Source organism: Labeo rohita, unplaced genomic scaffold (genome assembly GCF_022985175.1).
Source record: "Labeo rohita strain BAU-BD-2019 unplaced genomic scaffold, IGBB_LRoh.1.0 scaffold_486, whole genome shotgun sequence".
Taxonomy (NCBI): domain Eukaryota; kingdom Metazoa; phylum Chordata; class Actinopteri; order Cypriniformes; family Cyprinidae; genus Labeo; species Labeo rohita.
In genome coordinates this window covers 1-12744 of record NW_026129406.1, presented here as the reverse complement: position 1 = coordinate 12744, position 12744 = coordinate 1, and the positions used below count along the sequence as shown (strand labels likewise).

Genomic DNA, 12744 nt, shown 5'->3' with positions numbered 1-12744 from the left:
GATGCCCCATCTGAGTCCCGGGCCAAGATGGCTGCCACGCTTGATCCTCATCATTCCAAAATCATCTCATCTGAATTTCATCCCATCATGTCTGCCATACCCAAAGCTAGTCAAGTGATGGCTGATCCTCTGGTGTCAAGTCATGTCATGGCTGCACTTTCTGTGCCAAGTCAAGTTACAGCTGTGTTTTCTGAGCCACGTCAAGTTATAGCTGTTGTTTTTGAATCAAGTCAAGTCACAGCTGTTCTTCATGAGTCAAGCCAGGTTACTGCTATTGTTCCTGAGTCACGTCAAGTTACGGCTGTTCTTCGTGAGTCAAGTCAAGTTACAGCTGTTGTTTCTGAGTCAAGCCACGTTACAGCTGTTGTTCCTGAGTCACGTCAAGTTACAGCTGTGTTTTCTGTGTCAAGTCAAGCCACAACTGATCTTCATGAGCCAAGTCACTACCAAGTTACTACTGTTATTCCCAAGCCAAGTCAAGCTAAAGCTGATCTTCCTGAGACAAGTCAAGAGACAGTTGACCTACATGGGTCAAGTCAAGCTACAGCAGATCTTCCTGAGTCAAGTCACGCCACAGCTGGTCTTCACGAGTCAAGGCAAGTCACAACTGTTCTTCACAAGTTGAGACAAGTCACTGCTGATTTCCCTGAGTCAAGTCAAGTCACAGCAGACCTCCCTGAGTCAAGTCAAGACACCGTTGCACTCATGCCAGAGCCTTGCCAGGTCCCGTCTGACCTCACAGAATCACGTCATGTCGCAACTGTTCATCCAGAGCCTCGCCACGTCTCAGCTGATCTCCCAGAGCCATGTCATGTTATCGCTGTCACTCCAAAGCCTCAACCCATCATGATCGCCAGTGTGATGGACCCATCCCTGTAGTGCCCGCGCTCCCAAGCCACGCAGAGCCCGCGCTCCCAAGCCACGCAGAGCCCGAGCTCCCAAATTTCACAGCTTCCACACCCTCGAGCCTGATGGGTATCCCACTGTCTACGGTGCTGCCAGTAATGGCGGTGGCCATTATGAGCGTGTGGGCTGCACACTGCACTGCAAAGGCCTCATCTGACCAAGAGTCTGTGCCAAAGGCCTCGTTTGACCAAGAGTCTGCGCCAAAGGCCTCATCTGACCAAGAGTCTGCGCCAATGCCCCAGAGGTGGCAGCTCCGGCTGCAGAACCTCCTAAAGGGGCGGCGTTTTCCTATGGACTCTCTGCCTGTCTTGTCACAGCCATCAAGGCCATCAATGAACTGTTTCCCTACAATGTCACATCCAAGGAGGCCAATCATAAACTCTCTGCCTGTCCTGTCACGGCCACAGAGGCCATCAACGAACTCACTGTCCATCTCCCGGCTCTGCCCGCTCCGCCAAGGCTTCCTGCTCTGTCTGCACCACCATGGCTCCAAGCTCTTCAGGATCTAATATGGTGGACTTCTCCTCCAGTGTTCCACTGTCTGCCATTGCTCCACGGCCCAGGTCCTCCAGTGTTTCACTGTCTGCCACAGCTCCACGGCCCAGGTCCTCCAAGGTTCCACTGTCTGCCACTGCTCCACGGCTCAGGCCCTCCAGTGCTTCACTGTCTGCCAATGCTCCACGATCCAGGTCCACTTTCTCTGCATGGACCTGGTCCTCCACCCCCTGTGTTGCCTCTGTTTCCCCACCTTCCTGGACGGTTGTTACCTGAGCGCCAGGAGTCGCTGCTAGAGGGGGGGATTCTGTAACGCCACACCAGCAGAGGGGGCCCTGACCCATGGACTGATTGTTACCGCTCCCTCTGCTGCTTCTTTGGTTATTTACTGTTTGGCAGCCATTTAAGGAGGGCCATGCCAAACAGGACTTTGCGAAGTATTGTTTTGCTGATGCGGACTCTACTAAGCATTTTTCCCTGTTTTCATTGCCTTGTTTCATTGTTTCATGCCATAGTCATTACCACAGTCATCGTCTTGTTTCTTAGTTATTTTCATTGTTTTGTTTCATTTGTCACTTTGGACTGCCCACTGGTACACCGACAGAGGCCACTCCCACGATAGTTGATTGACATGAGCTCTTATCTTAGACCAGCTGTCACAGTCCAGTAATTTCCATGTTTTGATGCGACATAAGAACATTTTAAGAACATAAGCAGCTTAAGTACATCATATATTATAACAAATAACTGCAGATGGCCTGTTGATGTTTGACTTTACAGCGTTATTCAAGAACATTTAAATCCATTTCATTTTAATATCTGGTCACATGCAAACTCAAAACAAGGGTTTAAACTTTTATTTTGAAATCGCAATGTACGACAATTTACATATTTAGACATATGTTGATGTATTCTCCTGTGTGGGCACAGGTCTATGAATGATTTACATTACAAATCTAGTGAGATAACACACCCTGTTTTCCAAAATGAATGGTAATCTTCCCAAACTCACAGCATATGAAGAGGAAGAGTTTGTTGATTGAGCTGCTGCGATGGAGACGTGCTGCATGCTTGCAAATGATAACAATGCAACACAAAGCACGTCAGACATTATATGCGTTCCCAAACGCACATAATTGGAAACTTAAACAAACAGCATGTGCAGTAAAACGTCCCAGGTTACGTATGTAACCCTAGTTCCTTGAGGGAACGAGACGCTGCGTCGATAAACGCTTTGGGAACGCCTTCAGTGTAACCACGCTCTGAAACGTGTGTAATCAGTCCAAGGACAGGCACTGCGGAGCTATAAAGAAACATGCAAGGGGCATCTCGTTACCTCGAGGAACTAGGGTTACATGTGATATGCCCATTGCATTCTTCCCAGCTATAGCCGCCACATTCTACGATACTGCCGGAACTTCAGCACTGAACCAACTGGGCAGTGGGTGATTGCCACACCAAAAAGTGAAAGACCACTTCTCCAACCGTTCTCTTTCGTAACCTCAGTTGGGAAACCGAAGGCTAAGATCTCCCTGGAGCAGAGCGATCTGGGGAAGAATGTACAGACAAAGTCAGAGAGGCCAGAGAGGATAGTGCGAAGTCTTCTGAGTCGCAGCAAATCCACTTAAGACCGACCAAACTTCCTCCAAGTGAGTGCCACCCTCTCGAGTGGAGTCTCCCCCAGGCTTTGACAAGTCGCCTGCTCCTCCTTCTTCGGAACAGTGAAGTAACGTCTGTAGAACCCGGAATTTCCATCAATAGGAGGGACCATCCTGGATGACCTTCATGTTCCTTGATCATGGAAAGTGGGTTTCCCCCAGGAAAAACCTCTTGGTTCTAAATCACCACTGCAGGGATCTCATGTACAGCAGGCGAAGATGTATTCTGTTGGACGCAGCTGCCATCAGACCCAACAGTTTCTGGACCTGTTTGACAGTGAGTGACCGGTCTTCTCTCACTCTCTTGCCTGCCGTGAGGATCGACTCGATCCGAGCAGGAAACAGACGTGCCTGCATCGCGGTCGAATCCCACACCACGCCCAGATAAGTGGTTCTTTGTAATGGAGAAAAGCACACTTTTCCTGGCGTTCAGTCGCAACCCCAGTTCTTTCATATGGGCGAGGATGACATCTCAATGCCAAGCCATTAGCCGTTCAGAATGAGCTAATATCGACAAAAAGTCTATATAGTTCACATGCAGATGCCAGAACAGTATTCACACACTTAGTGAAAGTACAGGGTGAGAGTGCAGTACTTGGCCGTTCTACAGAGGCTGCTCCCGCCCAGCAGCCCAAGTCAAAGTGCCCACACATCAACCTCCTCGGAGGAAGAGAGGTGTAGCACCATGCTACGTTAGTGAGAGAGAGAGCGCTAGATCTAGGGAGAACGGCAGAGAAAAGGAACCCCATCTCTACGCGTCTGTAGATCTATATGCGATCCCCACGGCCGCAGCTGCCGCTCCGCGGGAATCACGAGGGCGCCCTTATGAAAAGAGCTCCGGGAGCGAAGGGTACGCAGCAAGAGTGTAGGCAGTCAGCTCCCTCGAGAACCGACACAGCCCGCTCCGCCGCGAGCTTTCACTCAAAGGGGGAAGAACTGCAGTGCAGGCTTCCGACCCTACGGAGAACGGCAGAGAAAAGGAAAGCCCGTCTCTACTACATCCATAGATCTATGTGCGATTCCCACAACCAAAGCCGCCGCCCTGCCCTGGAGAACACCAATGCAGGCAGTCAGCTCCCTCGAGAACTGACTCCCATGCTTACATTCATAATTTCTTTTTGAATGCTTGTGGCATAGTGACACTCTCAAATAAAAGCTGTGCAAACTAGCACAAAAAAACAGAGTGACACACATCGAATGCTTGCTGAAAGACAGAAGCTGCCGGCTGCATGCGCTGCTTTATAGCTTCCTGGTCTCTAAGCCACCCCGCCCGTGACGTCTTGCTTCTCTATTGGACTGATGACACACATTTCAGAGCGTGATTACACTGAAGGCGTTCCCAAAGCATTTATCGATGCAGCTCGAGTTCCCGAAAGGGAACAATATAATGCAAGCACTATCAAAGGTTTTATCACAAAATCAACTTTATACTGACATCGCAAGACCGCTTTTCACCTCAAGGAGTATCATTGTCACGTTTAATATTGCAAGATCTTGTGTGCTCCCGAATTGACTGTGGATTTCTTTCAGATGCGCTGCATTGTTAATTTTGCATGAAAAAAAAAAAATGTTTTATTGAAAAAATAATGAACACTACACTCTTAAAAATAAAGGTACTTCACAATGCCACAGAAGATCCTTTTTTGTTTAAATGGTCCCATAAGGAACCTTTAACATGTGAGGAACCTTTCTGTTGCACAAAAGGTTCTTTGTGGCGAAAGAAGGTTCTTCAGATTATAAAAAGCTAAGACGGAGATGGTACTTTAAAAGAACCTTTGACTGAATGGTTCTTTGTGGAACCAAAAATAGTTCTTTTATGGCATCGCTGTCAAGAACCTTTTAAAACACCTTCATTTTTAAGAGTGTAATTTCATATATACTGCCTTTTTTAAAAATGCAAGTACTTTTCAGGTACCTTCTCAAAAATATGGCTGTTTTCAATGGTTTTCCAGGACTTCCCTCCTGAAAAGCTGGTTGGCTGGTTTTAATTGTTCATCCAGGCTGGTCTTAGCTGGTCAGCAGGCTGGTTTTAGAGGGGTTTTGGCCACTTCCAGGCTGGTCTTAGCTGGTCAGTGTGGGAGACCAGCTAAAACCAGCTACTTCCAGCTTAAACCAGCTAAAACCAGCCAACCAGTGTAGGCTGGTTTTAGCAGTTTGTTTTTCAGCTGGGTTAAATTTCAAAAAGTCTTCACGTACAATATCTCGCTCAAGTTTAGTCAAAGCCCAAAGCCTTTGTCATATGACCTTTCAAATGATATATGACACATGACTATCTGAGCTGTGTGATATTTTTGACATATGATTATTGTACTGTAATATTTTGTAAACTATGAAATGATGCATTGCTGAGTTACGATTATTTTTTTTTTCGCCGCTAAGTGATGCCTGGCAGCGGTATGCTCTGGTGTAAAGGGATAACTAAGATTGCATATGTAAGTCTGCAGACAGACCCTATTGGGACTGTATTTTAGTTCATCATGCGTTTCATGGTATGTGAATAATGGCAACAAAAATAACCACACTTAGCGAAAAATCGGAATAATGAAAATGACACGTATGGTGAGTGAAGAGTTTTGCTTGTGTCATGTAAACATCATCATGCGATTAAGTCTTTACTCTGATTATTGGTGCACATGTAAATGTAGTAGCAACTGACTGAACAAAATGTGACAACTGATATAATTGAATTTAAAAAGATATTAATATTTCCCAGCAGAACATACCAGTACAGAGTGGGTTAGGTGTCCATCCGTCTCTTGTACATGTGGCCTTTTCTGCCATTTCACGATATCCCTCCTCACAACTGTAATAATGTTTTTGTCCCAATTTGTTTTTCCCACTGATGGATGATCTAGACACATGCTGGTCATGTGGATATTCACATGTAATCTCTGAAACAAGATTCACATGCTTTTAATAACATGCAATAAATTCACCAAATCCAGAAGTGTTTCTCTATAATGTAAACTTGACAAACAGGCTCATGGTCCCGCTCCCTGTTATCTTGGCACATAAATGTTTTGCTGGTTTCATTGTAAAAAAGAATGCTTTTTCCATGGCTTGAAGTTTTTTACTTCAGGTGTAATTGACTTCAGCTCACAGGTTGCTTGTGTACAAGACATAATTAAGCAGAACTAATGGTAAGAAACGAAGCATCAAATATCTGTGAAACTAGATTTAAATGCTTTGTCTTGTGCAGGAGACATATAATTCTGACTAATTTTTTAGTATCCTAAAATGAAAAGAAAAACCCAAATGATAAAATATCTTGAATTTGTAATCATGGTAGTAAGCAGTTAACTTTTGTTGTCCGTTGTTTTTGAGTGTCAGTGTTACTTCTGCTATACTTTCACAATTAAAACAATAATTTGGTATTCTTCGTGTACCATTGTTCTCTTTTATGCCAAGAAATAAGTCACTTGGCAGTTTTCTCCCAGGTGGTTCCATTCTTGCCAGCATTAAGTCTGAGTATGTTTCAGTAGGCTATAAAACACTTTTAACTGTCAGGAAATTACTTGTCTTTAAAAGTTTTAAATCAATATACTTACCTATTGATCAAAACATTTCCTTAAACCTACACTAAAATTTCTTTTTTAATTTTATTTAGTAACTTTAAGGAGGGTGTCCTCATTTTTGCAACACAACATTTTCTGTTAACATTTAGATAAGAAAATATATTTCGACATTCTTCTTTGGTAATTGATCAAGCAGGCTTGTTGGAACATTGTATGTCCATAGAATCCTAACATGTCTTCTAAGTAAAGAGTAATTGTTAAATTTGTTAAGTTTTAGAGGGGGTGTACTCATTTAGGCTGTGCACTGTATAAACTAACGATGAGGCAATGATAATTGGTTCAAATAACGTATCAAATTCACGTAATTACATTGTAATCAAGTAATTAAACTTGAACATAAGCAACTTAAGTACATTATATATTATAACAAATAACTGCAAATGGCCTGTTGATGTTTGACTTTACAGCGTTATTCAAGGACATTTAAATCCATTTAATTTTAGTATCTGGTCACATGCAAACTTAAAACAAGGGTTTAAACTTTTATTTTGAAATCGTAATGTACAACAATTTGCATATTTAGAAATATGTTGATGTATTCTCCTGTGTGGGCATAGGTTTATGAATGATTTACATCACAAATCTAGTGAGATAACACACCCTGTTTTCCAAAATGAACAGTAATCTTCCCAAACTCACAGCATATAAAGAGGAAGAGTTTGTTGATTGAGCTGCTGCGATGGAGACGTGCTGCATGCTTGCAAATGATAACAATGCAACACAAAGCACGTCAGACTTTATATGCGTTCCCAAACGCACATAATTGGAAACTTAAACAAACAGCATGTGCAATAAAACAACATAATGCAAGCACTATCAAAGGTTTTATCACAAAATCAACTTTATACTGACATTGCAAGACCGCTTTTCACCTCAAGGAGTATCATTGTCACATTTAATATTGCAAGATCTTGTGTGCTCCCGAACTGACTGTGGATTTCTTTCAGATGCGCTGCATTGTTAATTTTGCATGAAAAAAATTGTTTTATTGAAAAAATAATTAACACTACACTCTTAAAACTAAAAGGTACTTCACAATGCCACAGAAAATCCTTTTTTTTGTTTAAATGGTTCCATTAGGAACATTTAACATGTGAGGAACCTTTCTGCTTCGCAAAAGGTTCTTTGTGGCGAAAGAAGGTTCTTCAGATTATAAAAAGGTAAGACGGAGATGGTACTTTAAAAGAACCTTTGACTGAATGGTTCTTTGTGGAACCAAAAATAGTTCTTCTATGGCATCGCTGTCAAAACCTTTTAAAACACCTTCATTTTTAAGAGTGTAATTTCATATATACTGCCTTTTTTAAAAAATGCAAGTACTTTTCAGGTACCTTCTCAAAAATGTGGCTGTTTTCAATGGTTTTCCAGGACGTCCCTCCTAAAAAGCTGGTTGGCTGGTTTTAATTGTTCATCCAGGCTGGTCTTAGCTGGTCAGCAGGCTGGTTTTAGAGGGGTTTTGGCCACTTCCAGGCTGGTCTTAGCTGGTCAGGTTGGGAGACCAGCTAAAACCAGCTACTTCCAGCTTAAACCAGCTAAAACCAGTCAACCAGCGTAGGCTGGTTTTAGCAGTTTGTTTTTCAGCAGGGTTAAAAGTCTTCATGTACAATATCTCGCTCAAGTTTAGTCAAGGCCCAAAGCCCTTGTTGTAAGACCTTTCAAATGATATATGACACATGACTATCTGAGCTGTGTGATATTTTTGATATATGGTTATTGTACTGTAATATTTTATAAATTATGAAATGATGCATTGCTGAGTTATGATTATTCTTTTTTTTTTTTTTTTTTTTCACCACTAAGTGATGCCCGGCAGCGGTATGCTCTGGTGTAAAGGGATAACTAAGTTTGCATATGTAAGTCTGCAGACAGACACTTTTGGGACTGTATTTTAGTTCATCATGCGTTTCATGGTATGTGAATAATGGCAACACAAATAACCACACTTAGCGAAAAATCTGAATAATGAAAATGACACGTATGGTGAGTGAAGAGTTTTGCTTGTGTCATGTAAACATCATAATGCGATTAAGTCTTTACTCTGATTATTGGTGCACATGTAAATGTAGTCAATGATAAATGTAGCAACTGACTGAACAAAATGTGACAACTGACATAACTGAATTTAAAAAGACATTAATATTTCACAGCAGAACATACCAATACAGAGTGGGTTAGGTGTCCATCCGTCTCTTGTACATGTGGCCTTTTCTGCCGTTTCACGATATCCCTCCTCACAACTGTAAGATTGTTGTTCTCCCAATTTACTTTTCCCCCTGATGGATGATCTAGACACATGCTGGTCATGTGGATATTCACATGTAATCTCTGAAACAAGATTCACATGTTTTTAATAACATGCAATAAATTCATCAAATCCAGAAGTGTTTCTCTATAATGTAAACTTGACAAACAGGCTCATGGTCCCACTCCCTGTTATCTTGGCACATAAATGTTTTGCTGGTTTCTTTTGTAAAAAAAGAATGCTTTTCAGAGCAGGCGATCTCCACACATTCTCCAGCATTGAAATTTTTTCAATGGCTCGAAGTTTTTTACTTTAGGTGTGATTGACTTCAGCTCACAGGTTGCTTGTGTACAAGACATAATTAAGCAGAACTAATGGTAAGAAACGAAGCATCAAATATCTGTGAAACTAGATTTAAATGCTTTGTCTTTTGCTATTTTTTTTGTATTCTAAAATGAAAAGAAAAATCCAAGTGATAAAACATCTTGAATTTGTAATCATTGTAGTAAGCAGTTAACTTTTGTTGTCCGTTGTTTTTGAGTGTCCGTGTTACTTCTGCCATACTTTCACAATTAAAACAATAATTTGGTATTCTTCGTGTACCATTGTTCTCTTTTATGCCAAGAAATAATTCTTAAACCTACACTAAAATGTATTTTTTAGTTTTATTTAGTAACTTTAAGGAGGGTGTACTCATTTTTGCAACACTTAGATAAGAAAATACATTTATGCTGTGCACTGTATAAACTAATGATGAGGCAATAATAATTGGTTCAAATAACGTATCAAATTCATGTAATTACACGGTAATCAGGTAATTAAACATGAACATAAGCAACTTAAGTACATTGTATATTATAACAAATAACTGCAGATGGCCTGTTGATGTTTGACTTTACAGCGTTATTCAAGGACATTTAAATCCATTTAATTTTAATATCTGGTCACATGCAAACTTAAAACAAGGGTTTAAACTTTTATTTTGAAATCGCAATGTACAACAATTTGCCTATTTAGAAATATGTTGATGTATTCTCCTGTGTGGGCATAGGTCTATGAATGATTTACATTACAAATCTAGTGAGATAACACACCCTGTTTTCCAGAATGAACGGTAATCTACCCAAACTCACAGCATATAAAGAGGAAGAGTTTGTTGATTGAGCCGCTGCGATGGAGACGTGCTGAATGCTTGCAAACGATAACAATGCAACGCAAAGCACGTCAGACTTTATATGCGTTCCCAAACGCACATAATTGGAAACTTAAACAAACAGCATGTGCAATAAAACAATATAATGCAAGCACTATCAAAGGTTTTATCACAAAATCAACTTTATTCTGACATCGCAAGACCGCTTTTCACCTCAAGGAGTATCATTGTCACATTTAATATTGCAAGATCTTGTGTGCTCCTGAACTGACTGTGGATTTCTTTCAGATGCGCTGCATTGTTAATTTTGCGTGAAAAAAAATTGTTTTATTGAAAAAATAATTAACACTACACTCTTAAATCTAAAAGGTACTTCACAATGCCACAGAAGATCCTTTTTTTTTGTTTAAATGGTTCCATAAGGAACATTTAACATGTGAGGAACCTTTCTGTTTCACAAAAGTTTCTTTGTGGCGAAAGAAGGTTCTTCAGATTATGAAAAGGTAAGATAGAGATGGTACTTTAAAAGAACCTTTGACTGAATGGTTCTTTGTGGAACCAAAAATAGTTCTTCTATGGCATCGCTGTCAAAACCTTTTAAAACACCTTCATTTTTAAGAGTGTAATTTCATATATACTGCCTTTTTTTAAAAAATGCAAGTACTTTTCAGGTACTTTCTCAAAAATGTGGCTGTTTTCAATGGTTTTCCAGGACTTCCCTCCTGAAAAGCTGGTTGGCTGGTTTTAATTGTTCATCCAGGCTGGTCTTAGCTGGTCAGCAGGCTGGTTTTAGAGGGGTTTTGGCCACTTCCAGGCTGGTCTTAGCTGGTCAGGTTGGGAGACCAGCTAAAACCAGCTACTTCCAGCTTAAACCAGCTAAAACCAGTCAACCAGCGTAGGCTGGTTTTAGCAGTTTGTTTTTCAGCAGCGTTAAAAGTCTTCATGTACAATATCTCGCTCAAGTTTAGTCAAGGCCCAAAGCCCTTGTTGTAAGACCTTTCAAATGATATATGACACATGACTATCTGAGCTGTGTGATATTTTTGATATATGGTTATTGTACTGTAATATTTTATAAATTATGAAATGATGCATTGCTGAGTTATGATTATTCTTTTTTTTTTTTTTTTTTTTTTTTCGCCACTAAGTGATGCCCGGCAGCGGTATGCTCTGGTGTAAAGGGATAACTAAGATTGCATATGTAAGTCTGCAGACAGACCCTATTGGGACTGTATGTTAGTTCATCATGTGTTTCATGGTATGTGAATAATGGCAACAAAAATAACCACACTTAGCGAAAAATCTGAATAATGAAAATGACACGTATGGTGAGTGAAGAGCTTTGCTTGTGTCATGTAAACATCATAATGCGATTAAGTCTTTACTCTGATTATTGGTGCACATGTAAATGTAGTCAATGATAAATGTAGCAACTGACTGAACAAAATGTGACAACTGATATAACTGAATTTAAAAAGATATTAATATTTCACAGCAGAACATACCAATACAGAGTGGGTTAGGTGTCCATCCGTCTCTTGTACATGTGGCCTTTTCTGCCGTTTCACGATATCCCTCCTCACAACTGTAAGATTGTTGTTCTCCCAATTTACTTTCCCCACTGATGGATGATCTAGACACATGCTGGTCATGTGGATATTCACATGTAATCTCTGAAACAAGATTCACATGTTTTTAATAACATGCAATAAATTCACCAAATCCAGAAGTGTTTCTCTAAAATGTAAACTTGACAAACAGGCTCATGGTCCCACTCCCTGTTATCTTGGCACATAAATGTTTTGCTGTTTTTTTTTGTAAAAATGAATGCTTTTCAGAGCAGGCGATCTCCACACTTTCCCCAGCTTTGAAATTTTTTTTCCATGGCTCAAAGTTTTTTACTTCAGGTGTGATTGACTTCAGCTCACAGGTTGCTTGTGTACAAGACATAATTAAGCAGAACTAATGGTAAGAAACGAAGCATCAAATATCTGTGAAACTAGATTTAAATGCTTTGTCTTTTGCTATTTTTTTAGTATCCTAAAATGAAAAGAAAAATCCAAATGATAAAACATTTTGAATTTGTAATCATTGTAGTAAACAGTTAACTTTTGATGTCCGTTGTTTTTGAGTGTCCGTGTTACTTCTGCTATACTTTCACAATTAAAACAATAATTTGGTATTCTTTGTGCAACATTGTTCTTGTAACGCCACACCAGCAGAGGGAGCCCTGACCCATGTACTGATTGTTACCGCTCCTTCTGCTGCTTCTTTGGTTATTTCCTGTTTGGCAGCCATTTAAGGAGGGCCATGCCAAACAGGACTTTGCGAAGTATTGTTTTGCTGATGCGGACTCTACTAAGCGTTTTTCCCTGTTTTCATTGCCTTGTTTCATTGTTTCATGCCATAGTCATTGCCACAGTCATCGTTGTTTCTTAGTTATTTTCATTGTTTTGTCATTTGTCACTTTGGACTACCCACTGGTATTTTTGACCTTTTGCCTGCTTTTGGATTATGCTTTTGTCTTTCCCTGGAATACACTGTTTGTCTGGAGATCGACCCTGCCTGTTTCACTACGTTGTGTTCTATTAAAGCTTGCATTTGGATCTATCCATGCTGTCTGTCAAGTCTGTTACAGAATACTTCGCCCCACCACAGATCCAGCAGCTTTTGTATACACGACCAACCATGAACCCAGCAGATCGTCTCATCGGT

The 12744-nt window shown here is 40.7% G+C and overlaps 1 protein-coding gene across 1 annotated transcript in view; it reads right to left on the bottom strand.

Moving 5' to 3' along the window:
* LOC127160875 (complement factor H-related protein 4) overlaps positions 1–11713 on the bottom strand; it is a 44679-nt gene extending 32966 nt beyond the window's left edge. Inside the window, exons 1-3 of the mRNA XM_051103521.1 lie at positions 11535–11713; positions 8792–8959; positions 5783–5950 (exon numbers count right to left, since the gene is read on the bottom strand). Coding sequence (XP_050959478.1) covers positions 5783–5840 — 58 coding nt within the window. The 5' untranslated portion in view covers positions 5841–5950; positions 8792–8959; positions 11535–11713. The remainder of the gene's footprint in view (positions 1–5782; positions 5951–8791; positions 8960–11534) is intronic.
* Positions 11714–12744: the final 1031 nt, after the last annotated feature.